At 37.3% G+C, this 25,761-nt stretch overlaps 1 protein-coding gene across 4 annotated transcripts in view; it reads left to right on the top strand.

The window, feature by feature from the left end:
* Positions 1-25,761, top strand: part of ANO4 (anoctamin 4) — a 166,633-nt gene that overhangs the window by 106,604 nt on the left and 34,268 nt on the right. For all 4 annotated transcript variants that reach the window (XM_027739171.2, XM_027739170.2, XM_027739169.2 and 1 more), the window contains 7 exons: positions 3,253-3,384; positions 9,405-9,511; positions 11,366-11,421; positions 11,963-12,084; positions 16,676-16,810; positions 17,543-17,639; positions 18,141-18,201. In XM_027739171.2, coding sequence (XP_027594972.1) covers positions 3,253-3,384; positions 9,405-9,511; positions 11,366-11,421; positions 11,963-12,084; positions 16,676-16,810; positions 17,543-17,639; positions 18,141-18,201 — 710 coding nt within the window. The remainder of the gene's footprint in view (positions 1-3,252; positions 3,385-9,404; positions 9,512-11,365; positions 11,422-11,962; positions 12,085-16,675; positions 16,811-17,542; positions 17,640-18,140; positions 18,202-25,761) is intronic.

Raw genomic sequence — 25,761 nt, 5'->3', positions numbered from 1 at the left:
CTAACACTTAGATGTGGTGTAGGAAGTTTTGCTTCATGTTCATTTTCTATTTCAATTTCTCAATGGGAAGAGGTATTATCTTTTACTAGTATTTAGTTCCTTAATGATGAGAACACTTGGGTTCAGATCTATAAATAGCTACTTGAGGTAGAAAAGCTATAACTGGGTAGCCCCAGTGGGAAAAAAGAAAACAGTCAGCTTTATTTTCACTTATGTGAAACTTAGATACACAGCTTCAATAAAAGTATCTATTTCCTATACTCCTAGTTCAGTGTAGATTACAAGTACTTGAAGCCTTTATCCATTTTTTGAGCTAAGACAAACATTATATTGTCACTTGGGCAAATGTATTTTACAGAGAGCCTGTCACAAGACAAAACCCAGAGCAGGTCTCTAGCAACTTGTCAACATGACTTGAATTTTCTGTTTGAAAAATTCTAGTGATCTCAAAACTTCAGATAACAAGATTCCCCTTACGTATTTTAAAGGAAAGGAGAAGTATCAGGTGCCTATCCAACACCTGCATTATGTTTAAAATTAAACTAATACAATATCTAGCACTAGAATATGCATAAGGTTTTGTGGAAGCTGACCCACAGATAAAAATCAGTCTCAATTAAAAACTTTTTTTTTATTTTCCTAACTTTCTCTTTCCTTTGAAAAATGATTTTATGCCTACCCCACTTCACAGTGAGAAAACAGTTTATTTAAAGGTATTTGAGAAACACTTTGTGTTAGTTAAACACAATATGTATTCAGAAAGAGGGTACTAACTAAAGACTAGACTTGGGAAGCACGGGCAGGATTGAAGTGGAAGAGATTCTGTATTTGAAACACTGTTTTAAGTGGCTAATGCTTCATCACTCCATACACCCTATTGTTCCTGTGTAGGTCACACTTTCCAAACCGTTTCCCTATTCAGCTGTATGTAAACTTCTCTATAAGGGAAAATGAGACATGGATAAGCCTTGAAGAAGTAATAAAAAATAGTAGATTTTTAACACTGAGCATCTGTGTTAGCACCAACACCACTCTTTCAGCCGTTTCCTTTTGAAAGATGTTCCTGTAGAATACAAAACCAGCACTGTTGATTGGTGGCACTGTTGGAATGAACTGCAGACAATTTAAAATTTTTGTCATTTTTCTTTTTCAAGGAGATAACTGGGGGGGTGAGGGTGGAGGGGTGTTTTCCCCACTGTACTGCATGTTCTGTGCCTTGTAGAAAGGTTCTGCAGCCTTTTCAGACCCCTGTTGCCAGCAGGTTCACTGAGTATGCCGAATAATCTGAGTCTTGGGAATGACAAACCACTAAAATTCTGGGTATACTCAGTGAGAAACCAACAGGAATAATGCATTGGTCTGAAGTGGGGAAAGCACTCAGTCCCTTTGTGAGTGCTTGTGTGGTGTGATAAACCTGCAGTATCTCAAATGTACACATTGACTTGCAGGATGAATGGGAAAGGATTGCAGATTCACAAGGGTGTTAACAGCTTAGAGAATTCAGATTATTTTAGTTAGCAAGAATGGAACAGGATATTTAGAAAAACCTTCTTCCTGATTCGCTTCCCTTTTCCATACCCAGACACACTAAGCCTGTTGAATATATAGTAGCACAGAGCTGGTGGCATTTACAGAGGAAAAACTGGAGGCTGAAAAACAGGGATTTCCCCTGTAGAGAACTTTCCCTTGGCACTCCTATCAGTGGCTACACAGACCAGCTCAAGGATGTCAGGCTGGATGCTGCAACTGAAGAGTTACAATGGATTGGGCCCTTTATAGACCTGGGATCTGACATCTCACCTGCGCAGACACCTGCAAGCTACCTCCTCCTGTGCTCCAAACTGCTGGGTCAGTGCAAACACTGCCCGTGAAGAGTTTATGATTAATTTAGTGTAAATCTTATGTTATGTTTATACATATATTTCTGTTTTTCCAAACAGTCCTGATGATAAATTTGCATACACGCAACACATTTCCCTCCATCATGCTATTCCCAGATTGAAAATACACAAATGGGTCCTAAACAGGTAGAGCTGATTTGGTTACAATTTTTAAGTGTGTCCATGTTTAAAAACAAGCATTAGCTTTCTCATCCAAGGTAAAAATACCTGATGAGAGAAGGTCGAATATTTCAGGAAATATTATATGTATTTTAAATTAAAGTATGTAATACTTTCATGTCACTTTCTCACACACCCTCCCTCAAACTGACTGTGCAGAGCTCTCAGCATTTGCTGGTCATAGAATTATTGTACTGGCTTCTGTCAAAAACAAAAAAACAAACCACATTTCCAGTTCTTGTGCTTCATCCAGAACTGAACTTTAAGTTCAAAAGAAGTCAATTCTTGCCCTTTAGGTCCAATTCTGAAAAGAGTCATCCAGTTACTGAAGTACCTGCATAGCCCATAATCTGGAGTCTGTGATTTTTGCAGCCTGGGATCACTAGGACTTGAAGTTTTTAGGGATTTCTGAGAGAGTAGGGCTCATTGTGCCAGATGTATCATCTGTTTTAAGCATTTTTCATTACAGGATCTTAGTATGGATTTGAATTTTATTTAGATTGTCTTCTCCAATCAGGCCTGATTCTTCTCTTCATTTCACTGCGTATCTTTGCATGACTGCACTTGTAGTTAAATCTGCCCTTTCTCCAGCTTGATCATAGTGTGCTTTCACCTTCCAAATGTAAGAATCTGCATAGCAGTCACCCGCTAACCTGTACACTGAGTATGCTGGTTTCATGGAGGTTGTAGAATTGCAAGAAACTGCAATTGAACCAAATGAACAAAGTAGCCTATTTTTTAATAGCATCAGTTGCAAGGTAAGAATCTGTACAGAGAGCAGTAAAGGGGTGTAACTTGCTGGGATTTAGCTGTCAAAGATCTCTGTCACAGTATCCAGTGTTCTAATGTTTAGATGTCCAAACTCTACTGTGTCAATTAAACCTGAACTTTAAGCTTTCTGAAAAGCTGAGAAATAAAGGTGTAGAGACATGCAAGGTGCTTACTGGGCTTAATAAGATTATAGCAGCAAGTACCATCAGCAGTGTTGAGACAAAATAAGATGCTCCACTGCTGAAAGCTAATTATTAATAGTTAAGTTCAGCATGTATAATTTGGTCTACCTCAAAAAAAGTCAAAAGACATTGTATCTTTTCTAGTTGTAAATATTAAGTGGCCTGGTTTGACAACTTGTGCTCAGTAATGTAGTGACAAAACCATTATTTCAAATGCTCACACTTTTCATGTGCTGCAGGATCGAGAAACAAATAAGCAGGTTCCGAGGATGGTTGCCCAGAAAGCCAATGAAACTGGACAAGGAAACACTGCCAGATCTGGAGGAGAATGACTGCTATACTGCTCCATTCAGCCAACAAAGAATTCATCAGTGAGTATTTTATTACAATGGCAAGATGAAAACTTTTCATTCTGGATACACCTTTGAAAAAATCAATTTCTTAGTTCATGTCTTAAAGACTAGTGCCTTCATATTAGTTCTTTGTCACAAAAAGGGGAGATAGAGATTCTGTATTTCTCTTAATTAAAGGTCCAGCTCAAAGCTAAAGGAAATACATTGGAAAGTTCCTTTTAATTCACTGGAATTTCAAATACATCCCTAAAGTAGTCAAACAGCTATTTTCTCTCAGGTCAGAATTGCAGTTGTTCTTTTTAACTTAAAGATGTGATTAAAACTTCTTTTCTCAGCATTTCTATATCTTTAGCATAATCAAAATTAGTCCTTCTAGCACTGATGGTTGAAATACTGATAAGGCATTTCATTCCTAGTTATGACTGTAGAAAAAACAGAACTCCAAAGAAAACAGACAATGTCGGGTTTTTTGTGTTTCACTTTCACTTTTATGGAAGTAAAACAGCTTGCAAAATGCCAGTGTTTAGACCTACCAGTATAAACCAATAAGTCTGATCAGACACTTTTCCAAGCATACCAATGGCACCAGTGTTGCACCAATGCCATTGACAAATCATTTGACTATAAGAAGCCTTTATTCACTTGCAAAATGCAGAACAGAAAAAGCCCCACATGACTTTCAGTGCTCATGTTGAATTTAAGGGGTGTCAAATTTTGGATGTCTTATGGGTAGTTATAGTGTTTGTGATATGGGAAAGAATTGTTACCTAAGAGCAAAACCACAAAGAATAGGCAGCACTGACAAGGATACTAACAGAATGAATTACAGGTAGCTCAAAGCCAAAATTCTGAAATATATGTTTTTTTTCAGGGAGAAGCCAAGTTCATAGTGCTCTAAAATGCCTCACTTTGAATGAATAATCTTTCAGGGATTGGATGTATTAGCTGCAATAAGAATGAATAACATAAACCTCTACCACAAGTAGTGTCTTTCCAACAGCAGAAAAATAAGAACAGGTGCAAAACTCCAGGGAAATTTCAGTAGAAGCCTGTTTGATAATTGAGCAAAAAGATGGGTCAGTTGTTGTGCCCTGCAAGATGAAGAGTAGGTGCAAGTTAGTTTGAGAGTAGACCAGTGATAATAAAAAATTAATAAATTGAGGCATTATTAATATTTTTATTAACAGTAATATTAACTGCTAACTTTCTGTAAAATTACTGCACATAAGAAAGGGGTTGGGTATTTTTTCATGGCTGAAAGGAAAATTGACATACATGAACCAGAATATTTTTTTCATTCTTCTGCCTGGCTCATGTTTGTGTTCGTAAACTGGCATGAGGGATTTATTAAGTACTGTGTTAGTTTCATTAACACTCCTGCTGTTGCTTGGCACTTCTTTTACATAATTGCAGACTTGGAAGCTTTGCTCCCCAGCAGGCCCAACATTTTCTGTTTTACTTTCTGTGTGTAGTCTTCCTTTCCTTTTTTGTGGGGACTGATAAAATATTGGCTGAGCTATCCTCCTTCTCCCAAAAGATTCCTGCTCTGACAGCAATTGTGTTCCTATCATGCTCCAGCCTGTTGGCTGCGTCTGTCTTGTTTTGCTTTACTAGAATTTTGAAATACAGTGACTTGTTCAATATTTGGCTAGTGAGCTGCATGCAGATGTTTTAATTTTCAATCCAGAGAACCACAATAATGTTTTAGGAATGTGAAGATAAATAATTACTGAAATTCTTGAGATGTTGAAATTAAGAATTGCCATCTACAGTAATGTTATGATAATTTAGCTTGCATTTTGTCAGTGGTAAGAAAAGTTCACACATTTTCATATTTGGGGTAGTTAAGGCTTTGTTGCAGTGTTCTTGCCGTATCATATTGCCATTACAATGCAGTTATAATGGAGGCTACATAATTGTCACAGGCAGTTACTTATGGAGTTGGGTCAAGAATTCCTTATTTCTTCCATTCTTCATAGCTTCACATGTTTTTCACATCATCAAAGAACAGGCAGTTTATCTTTTGTGATGTAGCCGCAGCTTTTGCATGTAGGTCTCCAGTCTGATACAGATGATGTTTATTACGTGGTCTGAGTACAGTCTTCATTTGTGATAGCTGCTTTTAAAAGCATGGAAAGACAGATGACTGACAATACTTACAATTCAGTGTCTAGGGAGGAAAATAGTTAAGAGTAAACCCAGCAATGGTTGATCAGTCCTTTTTTCAATAGGAACTACTACTATTTTTTAAGTACTGATGTGTAAGGAGCACGGGCAATTTTAGTAGGTCTTTTTTTTTCTTGCATTTTTCTTTCTCATTCAGATGGAAAAAGGCCCAATGTGGAGAAAGGCTGGTTGTCTGAAAAAAATTGTTTGTTTTAAGAGCTAGCTGTCTGTCCTTCCTCCAAAACAGACATAGAAGAAAATAAAAGAATGACATTTGTGAGATGTGCCTAAATGTTTTGCAGCATGGCTTCAGGTTTTCTTTCACAGCGATTATGGCATGACTTAGAGGGTATATCCCAAAACTGTCAGTACAATAGAAGACCAAAATTCATCTTGTTTCTTAAGTAATAGGAAATCTCTTTTTGGAGGAAGGAAGTTCTACACGACTTTGCTTTTTTTTTTTTTTTTAATTGTGTGGAATACAAAATGATAATTTTTGGGGTAGACTTCTAAGTAGTGTCTCTTTTCTGCAACCACAAATTGGAAAAGATTTTATTTATATCAAAGCATTTATTCCAAAAATTATCGGTTACAAGAATGCACAATATTTGAAAAATGTTTTCCCTCAGACATGATTAGATGTTTTTCTACTACATCTTAGTTATTTTATGTAATGAGCTGCTAGCCAGTTGGGAATAGTAACGGTAGCAATTAGCTGCAAATTCTTAGGTAGCTGTATGTTAGCTAGGAAAATACTTTTAATTGCTGTTTAGAGATTTCTTTTAAAGGCAATAAACTCTCTGGTTAAGTATTAGTTTAATATATAATTCAATAAACCACTTAAAATAAATATTTATTACTTAATGAAAATCAGATTAAAAATTTACACAATTAGGAGGACTAATGTAGTACCTGGATTAATTAAACAAAAATGACCCTGTTTACCAGAGGTTAATGGAGTGATTCTCATTTGTACTATGTCCTCTTGTGGTACATGAGGGCCTCGTTCTGTATCTTTTTCACATTTCCAAGATATGTGTCTCTCAGGGTGGAGTTACTTTTTAAGCTTTCTCTGATTTTCAAACTGATCTTAAAAAATCCCATCTCTACCAAGATGATCTATGCCCATATTCCCCTGAGCTACCTCACCCCAAAATCATGGATGGATCAGGGGGCTGCTGCAATTAGAGACAAGGCACAGGACTGCATGAACACTTACTTATTTTGAACCAAGGTGGTCATTCTTGTTTTTAAATACATCTACAGTTTAAAAACTATATGTTGATAAATGGCTTTTTATACATGGGGAATCACAGTTCTGTAAATCCTGCTCTTAAACAAATCTTTGTGCTACCAAGCATTGCCCTGCAATGGGTTTTTTAAATTCTCTCTGATTCTGGAAGTTTTAATTGCCTGACAAATGAAATGAAACAGGGTATCCCTGAAAAATACATTAAATTCATTCTCTCTCAGGTGAATATTTCTGAATGAACCAATTTAAATTAAGAAGTCATCTGGGGAAGACTGGTCTGGGGGAATGGGCAGAGGAAGATGGAGGAGAGATTCAGCACTTTCATGACTCTCTATTTTACTTTGACACCTTTGAAGCTGTGATGTGCCAAATTGGAAACAGAGAGAGCCACTCTATCTGAAGACATTCTTCATCCTAAAGTGATCCTGTTTTAGGCATATGATATGAAAAATCCCCGATAACCATTAATAAACATTTCCTTTTAGATAAACAAAAAAAGTTTAAGTTAAAAGTTTAAGTTAAAAGTCAAGCAAAATGAAAATAAAGAGCAAGTGCTCGTAATATACCCACTTTCATACACATAAATTATAGAAATGTGTGGTAATATTCTCACTGGAATACTACAGGCTTATCTTGTTGCTGCTACTACAGTTGATGATTTACTTTCTCTGATGTTAAATGAGCTAAAAACCTGCTCCTGCCTCAGCCAACAACAGGTAGCTGGCTTCAGTTATTTACCTGGGAGTACACAGAGTTGGGCATTTTTCCTATGCTAAAGAATACACCACTCATATAATGATTACTACTTTGGACAACATTTGTGCTCTTAGTTTGTACTTCCTCCAGCAGTAGGCATTTTCTTGGAACACCCTCTTAGGTACAGTGAGTGTCTGACATCAAATGTTTCAGTGGCTGTGGATCCCATAGAGCAAAGATGCACATTGGCAAGTCCATGCATACATCCTCACTTTGTAGCTTTGTAAACAGACCACAACTGGTCAGTTTTCGGCTTGTGTATCTTACCAGTACAGCAGAAAGTAGCCTTTTCCTGCCTTCTGCTTCCCCAAAATAGTTTGAAAAGTAAACCCATTTTTTTTCAAATGGGTTTTCAAATATTCAAGAGCTAAATTTACCATTAAGGAGTTTGTACAACCTGCAAAATTACCAAAGAGAATGTATGAACAGGAATTCACCTGTGATTTGTTCTTGATTGAATTTACATTAATTTGAGGCCTTTCTTTAGTCAACAGTTTGCTGTGGTTTGTTATCCATGGAAAGATAGTTTGAAGTTTCCAGTTCAGAGTCTAATTAAGAAGGCTACAAATAGAATTTCAAAGCAATTAACCTTCACTGACTCTTCATGCCTCTTACAGTGTGAATGTAAGAGCAATTTTTCCACATTGACATTTTTAAAGGGAGTTTAATTAAAAATCAACTGTGGCACCTTTCCTCACAGAAGTACTCTATCTTCATTGGGATTTTCCTTTTGAGTAAGGACACCTCACACAGATAAGACTTACAGGACCAGGCTAATGGCTATAGCTGTTGTGAGACAAATCACTGGCTTTATCTACATATATGTTAACTTCATGACTAATAAAAATTATAGTCTATTAATCCTTATTTATTTTTTATCTTACAAATGAGGCAACAAAGCAATAAAAACCTGTCTCATAAATAAAGCCTAAGCCCTTACTGAGCCTGAAGACAAGCTGTATTGCTCTTATGAATATTCAAATCCTTGAGCATATTGAAAATCTAACAAGGGCAGCAGAAACAGAATGGCTGAGTAAAATGTTCCATCTTATAGCAACAAAGGTTAAAAAACTCACTAGAAGCCTCTGTCTTATACAGTTTATAGCTCGGTAATGTCTGATAAATGTTTACGTGCACCTAGTTTGAAAATGTCTTCAGCTCTGGCCTCTGTGAACTGAAATTTGAAGTGTGAGATTCTTCATAGACTGAGAAAATCTTTCTCTGAATTCTTTATTGGATGCTGCAGACCATGAAATAGCCTTGATGGTTATTCTGTGAATATGGATTTACCAGTCACATTCAGAAATAAGACAACCTAGAGCACAAAAATTTCAGAGAAAGAAATGTCCATGGAAGGAAAGGGTAGTGGTTGAAAGGGGGTCCTACACTGAGCTGCCTGATTCTCACCTGACAAGAACAATTCCTCTGATTTTTGAGATAAATTGAAACTTCTCTGGCATTGCCCTAATTTATGTGAGCCTCTAACTGGGATGTTGGACACATAGCTACAACTACTTGAGATATTCTCAGCCTTTCGGTGCTGAACTTACAAATGTTATGTTTTTGTAAATTTTGTGCAAGTATTGTGTAGTTTTCAATGAATTATCTAAAAGTGATGCTTATCATGATGAATACTTTCTCCAGACTTCTCTATATAATTCATTCTCTTTGTTAGAGAATGAATACTGTTACTGACATTACCTCATCTGGTGAAGTATCTCAATCTAGTATCTTTAACTCTCCTTGCACTTCTTCACATACTGTAGATTTTTAGTGTGCTATAAAAAGTAACGGAACTAAATATTTGCCTTAAATGTGCTACTATATATTTCTGAGATACCTTTTTTTTTTTATTTTCATGCAGCTTCATAATACACAACAAAGATACTTTCTTCAATAATGCTACAAGAAGTAGAATTGTACACCATATCTTACAAAGAGTGAAATATGAAGAAGGGAAAAACAAAATTGGTAGGTACTGAGCAATGTGCTTTTAAACATGGGTTTAAAAAAAGAGAGGAGAAGTCTGCCTGGGCTAAGAACAGACTACTTTTCTTCCTTTTTAATCACCCCAGTTCTGAACTGTTTACATCTCACCTACTGCTGTTGTAGCAGTTTTGCCTGGAAGATGTGATCATTTCCCTGTAATTTCAGGCGGCTTTCACAGGCACGTGTCGTGACATGGGATTTATCACCTCTGCAAGGGAAGAGGCTGATTTAAACTGGAAATACGAACATATTACAAGCAGTGGAGAAGCAGATAGACTCATGCGGGAAAACTTTTACTCCTCCATAAACATGTATTTGGAAGGATGGCAAGATTTGTGCTGCTGTACGTCTCAACCTATAGGGCTTTTCCATGGATACCTGTCCTTCCCTAAGAGAGATGAAAAGTACTGTAGTTGCTGTAGTTCAAAAGGGAATTTACCGCTGATGTCCTCAGTGCAAAAAAATGCTGTACATAACTGTGGCTTCACTTTCAAATAGTGAGTGGAGTGGGCATTTGTAGCAGCACATATGCAGGTCCAGGAGAGCAGGCAGTGACAGAAGAGGGATAGAATACAAAACAGTGGCTGCCTTCTGTGATACAGAGCACATGCTACTTGAGTACCACATAGAGAATGTGGCATCACAAATTTAGAGGCAAGCCCCGTAAAAATCTGCAGACTATTTAATTTCCCTGCTGTTTAAACCCCACCTTTCCCAAAGAGGACGAGAAATATCCCAGAATGTCACTTTTTTCTTTCTTTCTCAGCCCCAGGTATGAGGGCAGCAATAGCTTAAGCAGAGCAGCCCTTGCATCTAGTACACACACTTGCAGTCCCTGCCTACCTCAAAATCCCAGTCTCCCTCACATATCAACTTGTGTTGTATGTACAATGAATACAACCTTGCAGTGATCACTGGGTAGAGCAAAGGGCAGCTTGGCTGTACAGATTTTGCTTTTCTGCTAGAGACACTGGGAGAAAGCATATTCTGCCAGGCAGACAGATTGAAAGTGGTATTCACATTGAATCAGTACGTCTCATTGCTGTGTTCTTTCTGCTATCAGTCCCTTGTGAATTAGGAAAGGAATCAAGACTCTATGCCTCTTGGTCAATAGGGTTCAAATGCCATCAGGCTATTAGTCTCAGTATTTTGTTTTGCATTTGCTAGTAACTCTTCAATCCTATTTTGGTGAGTTTCCAAGTGAAAAACACCCATATCTCAGCAAGCATTATTATTTATCTTAAGGCTCTCATTAAAGAGGGAAAAGGCCTGAGTGAGTGGGGTGTACATCTCGTTTGTTTTCTGATCTTGTACTGCTGCAGCCTGTCTTCTTCCTGTTCTGTTTGTTCAGCAGCTTTCATAAGACATAAATTGAACATATTTTAGAAAGTTGTTATCATATGGAAATTCAGAATTTCAGTTGCTTTAGTGGCCTGCAGTTTAAAAACATAAAGAGCTCCCCTGAAGTTTTCAGCTCCCAAGATATGCAGCCTTTCATCTAAATAGCTTTCTTAGACCATATGTTATGAGGTCAAACTTCAATCCAGCTGTGAGGTTTCCAATTTCAGTGAAGTTACACTAAAGGTGGATATAGAAAATTAATCTTTAAACCTCTAGCATAATAAATTGTAGATTCTGATTAATATTTGAACAAGTCTTTGTTTGTATTATATCGTAGTTATCAAAATCTATAAAAGAATAATTTTTCTACATGTATCTTGTACTGTCAATGGACTTCAATCTTCATTAGCCAGTTATTATGAAAATGTGTTTTGTTTTTTACCTAGCAGTTTTTCTACTCCTACTGGTAAATAATTGAATACTTTTGATTCTTAGGTCTGAATCGATTGCTCAGTAATGGCTCCTATGAAGCTGCATTTCCTCTTCATGAGGTATTTTTCTCAGTTTTTTTTTCTTTTTGAACAGACATTTTCCACAAATTTAATCATTAACTGTATAACCATTTATTCTCAATCTTATTAATATTATTACTCTCTTACATTCTGTGTCTGCCTCTGACATACCTCCCATTTAGCAATACTTTTTCCTTGAGAAAAAAATGGGGAGTTTTTCTTGTAAAAAGAGATGAGTAAGGAGAGTTGTTCTGGATCTATTCTGTAAAAAGTATTTGCATTGATAATTCAGTATATTTTCAGAGGGGAAAAAATATCATGTTCTGTTTTGGGGGGTTTTTTTTGAGATTCTGCAATTTATAGCCATTGACTTGAATATCATTTACTGTAAATTTCTTAGGAAGAATAATCTCAAATCTTAGTGAAATCAGATGATATTTTTTTTAATGTCATGTTTAGCTTTCAGAGTACAAATACGGAGTTTACATAAATTGTGTTATCCATACTGATAGTGAGAGAGATTTCTTAAATATTCTTTTTTTGCTGGTGTTGTTCATTAATGTCCAGATTTGTATTTTAGGGAAGTTACAGAAGTAAGAATTCGATAAAAACCCATGGGGCAGAAAACCACAGACACTTGCTCTATGAGTGCTGGGCTTCCTGGGGAGTGTGGTATAAATACCAACCTCTGGATCTTGTAAGGTAGGACTTACCTGCTTTTACTTTGTCACATTGTAGGTGCTTTGAGAATAGGTTATTTCACATCTGACAAAACCATGACGAGCTCAATTAATTCATGTCATTTTTAAAATCTGATCCTGAGGTCATGGGACTCCATTTAGTTCATGGTGCCACTACATCCAAAGAAATATCTATAGAGGAGTTTGTAGGAGGGTCCAAGAATGAAGGGAGTTTCCTTCTAAAGTTTCCTGATACCATAACTTCTAATGAACAGATTACAAAATATTTGAGAAAAAAATGAAGAGAGAAATCTGTGGAGGCTGGATATACTTGGTTACATATCTGTCTACTAGAGGAGTTCTTCCTCTTCAGAGCATGGCTTTGGCGAAAAACAGGCTCTCATTGACTAAAACTTCTTTTTGCAAAAGTGCAACCACAGAACAGGCCCTGGATGAAGTTTCTCCATGCTTACAAATGGCACAGAGCAGAGCTTACAGTCATGGAGTGTGCTATGTGTTCAGCAATGCTAGTGGTTGAAGTCTTCTCTGTGCCACCGCCCTTCAGCTCAGATCAGTTATGTCATCACTGTCCAGATTTGTATTCAGTTTGGAAGTAGCCTGCAAGGAAAAAACTCTGAGAAAGCTGAGATGTGATTCCAATTCTTACAGCCCTTTTAAATAATGTTTTCAAATAGGCTTTAATGTACTAATAGAGGATTACATGTTTTTTACGCATATATAGAGAGCCAAAGCCTTTACTGATCATATTGACAGAAGTATTATTGGGCATTAATGGACTTTTTCTACTTGAAGAGAGAAATATTGAGCTACAACAGCCTGTTAATAAAGTGTTCAGATGTACCGGGACTACTAAAGACATTGATACATTGGCTATCAGGAAGGGTTATCCAGAGCATGCAGTCAGTCCAGCATATTAATTTCCCCTTTTATAAGTCCTGTAACTGATAGAAATCTTTGCTTTTACTTATTCTCAAAATTGTGTCCAGATGAAAGATTTGTAGAGGGTGGCCCTCAAGATAGACAGTGTTACCGATTAAGGCTATATAAAACTTATCCATTTCATGAAACAGAAGGTGCTCAATTTCCATGCATAAAAAGTTCACAGAGAAATACAAAAAAAAGTTTTACTGAGCCATGTAATTTTTTTAATGCTTTACAAAATAATGTATTAGTCCTCATAATTTAGTCCCAAAAGCTTCTTATTTCTTTTTTAATACATTGGACTCATAACTAGAAATATGGAATTTCTGTCAAATTACATGATGGAAATTGCTGATTTATGGAGGAGTCAACAGTTATACTGAAGCGGTTTTTTAACTTCTAATTTCCTGGTATACAATAAGATATTAATATCACCATATAAACAACTTATCTCTGTAGTGTTTTTTAATCATTTGTCCATGGTGGTCAAGGCTACTGTTCTTCATCAACATTTCTTGTCTGTGAAAGTGCTGTTGAGGCAATATCTGGTGTTTGGATTAATTTGCTCATCTAGTATCTGAAAGGGGCTTTTAAGTATGGCAATAAATAGTAACAGAACGAGCAAAGTTAGAAACATTCTAAGTTCTGGACCTTGGTAGCAGCCTTCTTGAATAGCCTGGGTTTAAAGTTTAACATTTTTTAAGAAGCTTTAGATTTTCATCTAGCAGTGTTTTCCAAATCTATTTTACAAAAAAAAAAAAAAAAAAAAAAAAAAGAAGGCTACTGAAAGAGCAGACCCACTAGCTGAGGTCATGAGTGTACTGTCATTGTTCAGAGTACGTGTTTAGCCAAAGAGAAGAGGGGCAGGGGGAGTTGTGAGATTCCCTGAGCACTGACAGCAGGCTGAGTCTTGGAAGCCATCAAACTCAGAAGGGTTCAAGGCTGCAGCCCCAGCATGGGGGGGGGGGGCCTGTTCCATTTGCTGCTGGAACACATCCTCTGCTTTAATGAATTCACTGAAGGAGGGGTGACAAGAAAGGGAAGGGAATTCCTTTTTCTTCTCACTTCACAGATGCTGGATTACTTGTATTTCCTTAGCTCCTGCCAAGACTTCGAATTCTCTGAAAATTCAGCAGGAGCTAAGCAAATGCGAGTAATCCAGCATCTATGAATGAATCTTTCATGTCTACTGCCACTCCCAGCAGTTCACATGTCTATTGAGCTGGAGATTTTTTTCTTGAAGAACTGACAACACCAGCAAGACCAGCAAGTTGTTCATTTCACTTGGCAGCATCTCAGCAGGCATACTTTAAACAGAAGCTTTTCTTTAGCACCAGTTCTACAGCAGGAGTAACTTTTTTTTTTGCCCATAACAACAGCTATGTGGTGTCGTGCTTGAATGGTGTGGTGTTGTGCTTGAATGGTATAGTGTTGTCATCTGTACAAAAGGAGTGGATGGATTTTGATTCTTTCACAGACATTTGGCCAGAACTTATGGCTCTAGTTGACATTATGTTTTAGAAAGACTAAGAAGTAAATTAGATGCAGACAGTATAATTATCACATTACTAGATATGATATTTCTACCTCAAAGTCAAGTTGCCACAATGCTAAGTGAAATTTTTCATACTTTTGTGCTATTTTATTTTCCTAAGATGTTAAAATGAGGTTTCCATCTGCTGCGCTGTCAATTTGGTGAATCTCAGATTACATTTAATCTCATCAGCTGGCTGATATGGAGATAATAGTCACTGGAAATAAATGCGAAAAAGACATTTGAGGGGAATTGCATGATCCTGCTTTCACTCTGCTTTGAAGCATGCGGCAGTATGAAGAAACAGACTTGGCATAATTTGCAAAGCCACTCTCATTAATCAACAGAAGTAGCACAATGATTTTAATTATACTTCTCTTGGAATTTAATATCCATAGTTGCTTTACAAGAATAATTTAAGATTCTTAGAACTGATAATAATTAGAAGGAAACAAAATCTATTATATTTATATGCTCTGGGAGCATGTAAATCAATGGAAACAGTTGAAGTGATTCCTGGGGGCTTTGGATCACCTCCTTCACACTTCTACACATAGCTGCTTCCCTCTAGATTGTGCACAAATTGCTCCTGCTGCTGCTTGTGCATGTTATTCACAGGACAAAAAGGGAGGGAGAAAACTATATTTTTAAAGTGATTGTAAAGCTACTAAAATGAATCTGAAAACAAAACTAATGCCTCAGTAACTTGAATTTTGCTCAAGACATTAAATGTCTTGATCTCAAGCTGACCACACCCTTTCAATTTCCTGTCAAGCCTTTTTCTACACCCCATTGCTTCTGACATGGGAGCTTCACATGTCCAAAACACTTGCTGGAAAGCTCTAGTTTCTGTGATGTAGAAAATTCTGTACAGGATTTCATTCTGACCTGCAAAAGGGTTAATGAAAATAGATAGGTTCTTGGCTTGAGCCCAAACCTGTATATTTCTAGACATTTCTCACACTGGAAATTTTTAATAACCATTTGAAAGCTGCTATTTTTGTGCAGTCCAGACCAAGTGCCCTCTTCTACAATGCATCCAGCCCTAGAACCGTCATAGGTCTTTCCACTCTCATTGTGAAAGTTTGGCCAAAGATGTTTTCTGGTAGCACAGAGGAGCCAGCAGTGCTGACTCTCTTCATTTGTCTCTGGGTAGATCAGAAGTTTTATCATTAGTGAGAAAGTGTGTTTTCAGCAGCAGGTATTTTCCAATTCAGTGGATATGTAAGTTTAGGTTATTTGCAAAGTCTCTGAAACACAACCATATTATCTTGCCTCCATTCCTTAAAACTAATCTTGCAAATAATCCCCTAAAATCTCAGCCTACTGTGGACAAGACATCAGACGCAGGGCAATACATGAACCTGCCCCTATGCCGATGAGTTCAGCAGGTTTTTTGTGTGCTTGATGTACTGATTAACACATAAACAAAAGTTTGGTTGTGTGTAGGGGAAGGAAAAGTGCTAAAGAATGTGTAGCAAAAAGGAGCTTTCTGGCCACTTTGCTGCTAGTTTTTCAGCAAGGTATCTAACAAATTAGGATTAATTCAGACTACTTTCCTCAAATCAATGCAAGATGATGAACCTTATTTGCACTTCGTTTTCCACCTGTGGTAGAATCATGAAATTAGTTTTCCAGGAACTGAGCTAAGAAAAGAAATAATCAAATGAAAATAAATTTTATTGGAGAATAAATTCTGGTTAATTAATTTCTTAGAAATAATCTGGGCTCAAATAATTTTTGCTGTTGTACCAGTTTTAGGGACAAAACTTATTTCAATGCAATTATTTAGACAGTACAGTTACATGACCAAAAGGCAAAGCAAAACATCAATTTCCCACATACAAAGAACTAGCTTTTTAAAAGTAACTCAGTGTTTCCTTTATGAGGTCTCCACTCATCTAACTGTAAACTGTGGTCAGTGAACTTTTAAGTTCATATTTTAAGTTCATTCATGAGTCAGGTCCCTCACTGTGGATTTAGAAGCCTAGTTGAAGGGTTTTTCTTCAGAAAATTCTGACTGTTTTCTAATCTACTCTTCAGATATGATAGAAATGTTTGTTTTCTACAAATGAATGAGATTAAGCAGATTTATTCTAATTAGCAGGTAAATTTGCTGTGTTGTGTTTTAAAACAGGCGGTACTTTGGTGAGAAAATTGGACTGTACTTTGCCTGGTTAGGCTGGTACACGGGGATGCTCTTCCCAGCTGCCTTCATTGGATTGTTTGTCTTTCTGTATGGAGTCACCACTTTGAACCACTGCCAAGTCAGGTAACAGGGGAACTTTTATAAGGAAATTACAGCTGTGGGTTTTTATGAATAATTTAACAGAACTTCCCATAAGTTGTTAATTATTTCGTTTTGAACTGTTGAATGAACTATCAGAAAAGACTGCTTGGTTCTCACAAGGCACCCAGTGTCAAACTTCCTATGTTTTTTGCTCCTGAATTGGGATGAGAGGAAATGCTTGCCCAGTTCCAGTTGCTGATGGTCTTGACAGCTCAGCATGAAGTAGGGAAAAAGCTGGGCCATTTATTGCTTTTGAAACAGGCCAGCAGAAGAGTGGGGAATTTTCACTCTCTTTAAGGCCTTTCCCAATGAAGAAACCCCTGCACTTTCTGCTAAGTGCTTCATCTCTAAATTCTTGCACATTTAAGACAAGTCACAAGAATAAGTCAAACTGAACTTTGTCTGCAATTATCCTCACCCTCTTCATCCTTCACTCTAACTCAAGGAGAAGCTGGAGATGGTACAGACACGGTGCTAGGTTGTCCCTGAAGAACTGTAGTCTGCAATTATGACTGTAAACTCTGCAGTTTTAGACAGTCAACAAATATTAACTGTATACATGCAGTTATAAACATCTTGGCTTCAGTTACAGAGCAGTTTTGTTCAACAAATAACTGAATATTTGTGAAACCTATCAATCCATTTTAAGACAAATCATTGTGCAGGTTGTTGTAGTAATCAAGCTATTAATTTTTGTCTTTTCTGTTTTTCCAGTAAAGAAGTTTGTCAAGCTACAGATATCATAATGTGTCCTATATGTGATAAATACTGCCCCTTCATGAGGTTGTCAGACAGCTGCATTTATGCCAAGGTATGTTTTAGGCTGTGCAAATAGAAATGCTGTCCTGGTAAAAGCATTAATTTTACCTTTTGCATTTGTCTTTATTGAGCTTGAGTAGCTAAAATCTTGAAGGACAGATCAAGTTCAGCCAACATTAACATTGCCTTTCACCAATACTTGGGTTGTAAAACACTTGAATGTAATTTGCACTTAGAGATTCAGCAGTCTCAGAGGTCGTGTCCTAGATGCACGTATATGGTGTCATTGACATTAGCCTTTATCTCCTGATCCATCCTCTGTTGGATGAATGCTTTGGGTCTGAAATGATGCTCACATCTGGTGTTGGCAGGGGTCAGTCCCAGGCCAGGCTGGCAAATAGTCCTGTCAATTGACAGGTGCATTTCACATATCAAGGGAAGGATCCTCAGTGTCAGGTCAGCTACACTCGTGATCACATTAATGTTATTAGGTGAAAATAGAAAATAAAGTCTTATTATCATAAATTGACCACACTATTAACATATCCCTCAGGTTACCCACCTTTTTGACAATGGAGCTACTGTCTTTTTTGCTGTTTTCATGGCTGTGTGGGGTAAGTTTTTGTTTTGATATTAAGTAATTGAACCATCTGTTTCTTAAAGATTGTGATGCAACCCACACCTTTTTATTTTCAGGCGTGCCTTTTTCAGACACTGAGAAAAACAATATAGGTTTGAGTCTTTTCTGTTTCTGCAAAAAAAAGATGGAATTTGTAGAATCAGGTTTTTATGTGATAGTAATTTTAATTAAAATAAAAACATGAATTCAGTATGTAGTGTCTATGTAGATTTTACATATGTGTATATATATATATATATATATATACATAACATTCCGTGGGGATTTCTAACTTTTTTTAAATCCATTGATACTGAAGCCTTTTCTCTGTTACTGTTAAGGACTTTTCTTAGCTTAGGGTAATTGAGTTTAGTGTCAGTATTAAAATGAAGTAATGTATTGTTTCCCCATCCTGCAGAAAGGCAGTAAAGCCTAAATAAATAAAGGTAAGCTGGTTGCAGTTAAATCAAAACTCAGATGAAATAAATGGAAGATTTCATTGAATGGCAAATTGATCCGAGAGTGGTCTAACTGTTGCCATGGAGGCTGAATTTTGCCCATAGAACAGTTCTATTTCTGACTCAACTATTTTTCCTACCATGATCATGTAGGCAGAATTGAAGGAAAGAGGAAACAGTAATTTCTGGCAGCACAAGCTGCCTAAGAATGCCTAGGCTCTTAGGTACTGCCATGCCATTCTGAGAGAAGGTTAAGGACTTTAAAAAATGGCTCAGTGAGGTAACTCAAATATAGCATCCATCTCACAGCTCCAGGTACTTGAGCTATCCTGATTTGTCATTGTTCTCCTGTTCTTACTCACACATCTCCAACTGCTTTGGAAAGGTGTCCAAGTAATTCTTATAATCTCCATTTTAAACTACAAATCTCTTTACTGAACTACAAGAAATATGTAAGAGGCAACATGGCAGCCACCAGGACAACACAGATTAACCAACATGTCTGTCTCAGTTCCTTCCTCCAAAAATCCCATTTTGTCTTAGTTAACCAGTTAAATTAGGTCATAAACCAATCAAGCCTGTTCATGTCATTTCATGTAGTATTGACAGTATTAAAGTATCACAAATTACATTTATAATAAAATCCACAGATCATACAGATTTTATGTTTCTGCTTGATATTTCAGCTTTGTTTTAAACTACACCAGAGCTGAGAACTACTAAAAATTTCTAAGACTTAAAAGTTTTTATTGATGTTTACTCAGCTTTTCCAAACTCTTTCTCTGTGTGTTCACTAAAGTTGAGAATTTCCAATTCAGCGTAGAGACATGGACTTCAATCTCAGCTAGGGAAATTGATGGTTTAACATTGTTGAACATTGACATCACAGTTTCTAGCTGCTGATGAGCATGTCTTTGGATTGCAGCTTTTTGCACTAATGCTTTTCTTCCTCCTTAACAATAACACTGATTTCAAAAAACAGCTGTGCTTACAGCATGGCATCTGTATCTTAGCACTGCCCAGATCCAGGGCTGTAGGAAAAGTACCTCTAGGTAAGGGGAGTCCCTCACTCAGGTAACCATGCCCAGCTCTGCATTGTGGTCACTGCTTTGGAGAAGACTGGGGAGGCTGAACATGCCTGCCTACAAAATATTGTAGGTCCTCTCTCTTTCCTGTCCTAGTTGACTGAAGCTGCATCTGATTCTGGTTAGCTTCTCCTTCATCCCCCTCCTTCAGCATCACTGTCAGACTCCCAGACCCAAATTCCCTCTGGGAATATCTCCACACCAACCTGCCAGCACTGGGAAATGCACTGCCCATCCATGCATTTACAGCACCTAAGTCCACAATGAGATAAGAAAAAAATACAATAAAAGCTGCCCTCTGGATGATTTGGCTACTGGAGAAGAAACTATAGGAGAGCAGCTGAGGGAGAGAGCTTTTCCCACCACTTTTGTTGGCTTACACTGTGCTTGTGAGCTTGCCACCAAGAGGGAGGTACAGACAGCAACAGGAAGGAGATGTGAGTGTGGGGTATGGTTTGGGGAACAGAGCAATTCTATGGCTTCACCCAAATTGTAGTTTCTTAAAGAAGACCTTGCAGAGACAACAGTGAGATTGTGGAGATATTTTCTGTGCAGATAGGGCTAAAGCAGCCTTAGAATAAAGAAAGTCACTCTTTCCAGGGATTTTCTGGTGCTGTATTTAGGAGTTGGCTTACTGCCTATGTTAAATGGGTTTTCAGTCTGCAGTAGGCCTGTTGGCATATGCAGGAATTGCCATCATTGCAGTAAATCATGGAGGGAGAGAAGAAACAATGATACAGGTTTGATTGTGGAAATGTTTTTTCTGTCAGCATGAAACAACTGGCAAGTGCATGAAATATTGACTGTGAAAAGTTCAGCCTTACAGATGATCCAATTTGGTAGGCACTAACATACAAAATAATGATGGCAGTGCTTTTATAAAAAGAGAATGAAAGCAAAAAGAGGCAGCTAGAACTATGTTATCTCTTTAGCTGGACTTTAGACACTTATTATTATGTAAAGTACGTTCTTCTCTGTCTTTATATCCACTAGTGAGTTCCCATGTTGGGGGAGAAGCCTCAGGCATTCGCTTGGGTTTTTCAAAACCAGATGTGGTCAGATTGGTCTTTCCATGAAGAGATGATCTGTATAGAGCTTTCCTCCTTTTACTCTGAAGACATCTTTAATTGATGGACAAAGTGATTTGCTGACATTTTAAATATAAATAAAATTCTTCTCCAAATGACAAGCAAACTGCTGTGGCCAGGATAGGGAGAGGAATTACCATGGCAAATACCAGCAGGGACTGCTTGATTTGTGGACCAGCAATGAACCTGACTGTAGGTCTCTGAAGCACAGGGGACTCATCTTTTATAATGCTTCATCGTGAGATGAGTGAGTGCCATCAAAGGCTGGAATTGTCAAGTGCACCAGGAGATACTGGAATAGAAACACACTTTTCTTCAAAATATATATTGACCCATCACCTCACTTATTTGATTTCTGCCCATGTAAGCAAAGTTCTATATGAGAAGTAAAAGTAATTGATGCAACAGAAAAAAATATGATACTTACTAAAGTATACCTGAAAGCCCTATGACTTAAGACAACATTCATTTTAAACTGATGTAGCAAAGGACAAAAGGTAGTCTCCCTTCAGTACACTTAAGGAATTCAGTGGTAGTTTGTATAAGCTTTTCTGTATTGAAACTTCTGTTGAAAGGAAATACACTTGCAATCAGATTGAAGCTGTAAATCTCTGTGGTTTATGGGAAAAAATAAGTCCCTATAAAGACTAAAACTTTTTTTTATTTTATTCTTTATTGCTGTACAGATTATCATTGATGCTCACTGAGGCGTCATCATCTCAGAAGATGGAAAATAACTTTTTTCTTCTGAGAATCTCTAGTCTTGATGATATTTTCCAGATGTTCAAAGCTTTCAAAAAGAGGGGAGCAATAGCACATTTTGTGCGTCTGCACTAGGGGAAACACCCATACTTTGTCCTTTATGTATGCCTTGAGATATGTTGGGCTCAATGAAAAGGTAGGTCCCATTTCTAGGAAAAACTCTCTTTTTACAGTCTGCATTAGATTCTTACCAAAGACAGAAAATGAGAGGAAGATGTTAATTCAAAATAAATACTGGCAATTAAAGTGTAGTAAAAACTAATTCTCATTAAAAAAACTAGGTAAATTTGATACTCAATTGACTTCCAGCATGTTTCTGTAAAGCCAGACAGAATTGTAGCTTTTGCTTTTCCAACTGAGATACTAGGGAAACCTATTGCAAAGATGTTACTGTCAAGATGTTTCCTGAAGCTCAGTAGCAAAGTTCTGTAACTGTTCAACAGGAAAGTCCAGCAATTTGTCATTTCTAATGCATTGTTATAGATAAAGTGGGCTGGTGGTAGTTTCTCTGTCTCTGCATATCTATGAGGGACTAAGGGACACAAGAAAAATCCTTTTTGAAATTTCTTCTTGTCTAGCTAGAAGCATGTTTCCTTTGATAAAGGAAGTAGCTTTAGAACTCTTGCTGAAAGGCAAAGTTAGGAGGCAAAAAAAAGGCCTGGCATGAAGAATTTAACATTTTTTTCAAGCAATGAGAAATGCCAACATAAAACAATTTTTCTAAATTTATCAGTTAGTCTAATAAAAGATATTACTTTCCTACAAACCTTGCCTCTAGCATAAAATGTTCACATTGATCTGCTCTCTGAGGAGATAGAATTTAAGGATGTTCTTCAGCAATACTCCTACTATATAGAATATATTCAAGGAGTCAGGATGGATATATTAAATAGTGTTCTGAAATACAATAGAGAGAGGATTTCTCAGAAAAGGTCAGGATAAAGCTATTTACTGCGAGAGACCATTTGCATTACTAGATAAGATCACAACTTATTACAGAAGCATCTGAGGAAGTGATATTAAGACAGCTCTTTGTACAAGTGGATTTGAGAACTCAGCTGCAAGGTTGAGCTCTGAAGTAGGACAAGCACTGTATAGAAAAAGATAGCAAAAGATCTGGGAGCTAAGGCAAATGAGAAATTCAAAATTCCAAGCAGGACTTTTTGATAATACGCAGCATCTCGTTTAAACATACCAACTGGAAAATAGGGCAACAATAAGTACAGTTGTGTCCTGTTGAGTGTTAAAGTTAAAAATGAATGCTGAAATTTCTAGATGGTATTAGTAATTACCTGACCAAAACAGAAGCAGAGAAATTTCAAAATGCAGTACCTTAAGTTTTAGAAGACCTCAGTAGCACAGTGAATCAATCAAAGATGGTTATTTATAGCAAATTTTAAACTATCTAGCAAGGTAAAACTGCATACTGACCTGGATAGAGGCAGAAAAGTGTAACAGTGAAAGCTAAAACAGCACTGTATGGATCATCCTGTTTACTACTTAATGGTTAGAAAATAGCTTTCTAAAGAAGCTTTAAGGAACTGCACATACTTACTCTGAGAGGTGCTAAATATGCTACATATGATATATATAGATTCCTCATTCCAGGTGTGTGAAAAACAAGGAAGAAAGGAAGTATTGTTCAGCACAGGCATATCTGAGAGGTTCATGCACGGGACTCATACGCCCACTGGAATACTGCTACCAGATATTTTTTTGGAATGAAAACAGAGTGGTAGTAATCAGGCTTCTTTCTCCCAGGTCTCCAAAAAGTGCAGGACTACTTGTTTATCCTGTACAAAATAATTCAATATGAGCTGATAGAAGACAAACAACCCTACCAGAAAAAAATCAAGGAATGAACCATGTGGCGGTTCAGCAGCAGTGGAGCCTCATTAGAACTTACTAGTTTTGCTGACACCAACCAATCATACTGCAATTATTACAAAAATTTATAGAAACATTAGGCTCATTAATTTTATTAGATTAAATCAAAGCAGCTGGTTAGTTGGTTAGTGCTAATAACACCAAGATTGTGGTTTTGATCTCCGTATGGGTCATTCACTTAAAAGTTGGACTTGATGATCCTTGTGGGTCCCTTACAACTCAGAATATTCTGTGAAATCTGTGACCTGGTGTAACATAATTCCAGCTGTCGGAAAAAGAAGGACGTGACACAGGAAAATGCCTTTAAACCAAATATCTGCTCCCTAAACATGCTTTTGATGCTTTATCTGCTCGTAGTGTTCATTTTCTAAGCATACCTTAGCTGCATTGACTAGTACAATAAAATATAATTCTTACTTATTAAAAGTTCACTTTTGCCAAACTAATGCCAGTGTTTAGTATCATGTCCTGTTTTTATCTATATGCTGCAGTAGGGCAGACAGACTATTAAGGAGATGCTTTTAGGGCTGGATGTGGAACATATTGCCAGACTATTGTGACACTGTTACAGCTGATACTGTGCTACCTCGTGAACAAAGAGGTTTATGTTCTCTGTGGTTAGCAGCCTGCTGCTTTTCAGTGAACAATAAAGGAAAGAGCCAAACTTCACAGTGGGAAAGGAAGCCTGTCCACTGATTTGTGTTGGCTTTAGACAGCCTCTACATTCTTTTTGCAAAATAAATTTAAAAACCCCTCTAACTATAAACAGGCTCAGTATTAGTCTTCAGATTATGTGCCTATTATTTTATTACTGTTTCCTTAATTGTTCTTTCCATCACAAAATGGAAACACGGTTGTCAAATGAAAAGGGGCATTTCCTCAAATCCTTGGTGTTTGATTGGTCTGTCAGTGCTGCAGGAAAGCCAAGACCCTTGTGGCACGTCAGTCTGTCAACATCCTGTTATGGTGACTCTCCACTGACCAGTCTGCTGGATCAGAGGATGGTTCGACTAACTTGCTCAGGGACACGTGCCAACAGCATAAGAGAGACCCCCTCCCAGATCTTCACACTTTTGGTTGAATATGTTACCCACTGCCAGCAACTGCTAGCACCCTTGAAGGACTCACATTAACAGTTTGTTAATATACACACTGATAATAGAAAATTGTGATAGGTTACGGTTTGAAGACTGATGGTGATAGAGTCTGACTGCAAAAACTTGTTCAAAGCAATGTACAGACAAGCTCTAATCACCAATTAAATGTAGCTCAAGATGATCAGAGAGCATAGAATGTTCTTACCCAATAGGCATGCCTATAGAGGGATAAGACAGGTTCAGACCATCAACTGATTCCAAAAGTTATGACTTTTCCCAATTCTTAACTTACTTTTATACTACTTCTTCACATTTATGTGGAGCTAGAGTGACTCTAGTGATACATACGTTTGTTACTTACTGGTGTAAAATTCTCTCACTTCTCTTTTAAATATATAGTCAATAAAATATAGAGCACATGCTCCATGAGGGGTGCTCATACCTTGGAGGTGGGTAACTTGGGGATGGAGGTGTGTGTTAGTAATACAGTTAGATTATAATGAACCAAGTTCATCCAAAGAGAGTGATTCCACCACAGTTGCTTGTTCAGCAGCAAGACATCTTCTCCTGTCTCCTTTGGCTGACAGCTGCTATGGGGTTTATCTACAAGGTACCGTCGAGATCCACTCCCTGCAAGGATTACACCAGAGGCTGGTCACAGTGTCTCCATTCCACTGCACCTTCTACTCCATCCCCTTTAGCATGTGCTTAAGGTTGTAGATTGTGTGTGAAGAGGGAATAATCATGGAATAGGTTTCGGGCATGCTGACCACATTTCATTCAGGAAGTATCAATTGCATTTCACCATATAATTTCCCTACCATTCTAACCTCTGTTAGAATGTCAATATAACTTCCCAGTCCTCTAGTTTTACTCCCAGTATATTCCCACAGGTCTGTTACATGTGCAGGTCTGTTACTCTGTCTTGAACTCTATCAATAAGGGCTGTACAATACAATGTTTAATTATCAGATGTTAATGCCACACCACATATACGAACTTATGTAGTGTAAAAAAGGGTCTGGATTAGAAAGGTGTAAAACAGAAGTTCCCATTTCTTCAGTAGTACTCTACAGGTTTGCATATGCACTGGAATGCACTTCCAGTGGGTTCTGGTTTCTGTATATTGTAAATGGTCTTCAAAGAAGGAAAGTTACTACTTTATCTGCAAGAGAAAA

The sequence above is a fragment of the Pipra filicauda genome, unplaced genomic scaffold (assembly GCF_003945595.2).
Source record: "Pipra filicauda isolate LSUMZ 115617 unplaced genomic scaffold, ASM394559v2 scaffold334_size1588553_pilon, whole genome shotgun sequence".
NCBI lineage: Eukaryota > Metazoa > Chordata > Aves > Passeriformes > Pipridae > Pipra > Pipra filicauda.
Note: the sequence above shows the minus strand (reverse complement) of the source record. Positions and strands in the feature narration are given on the sequence as shown.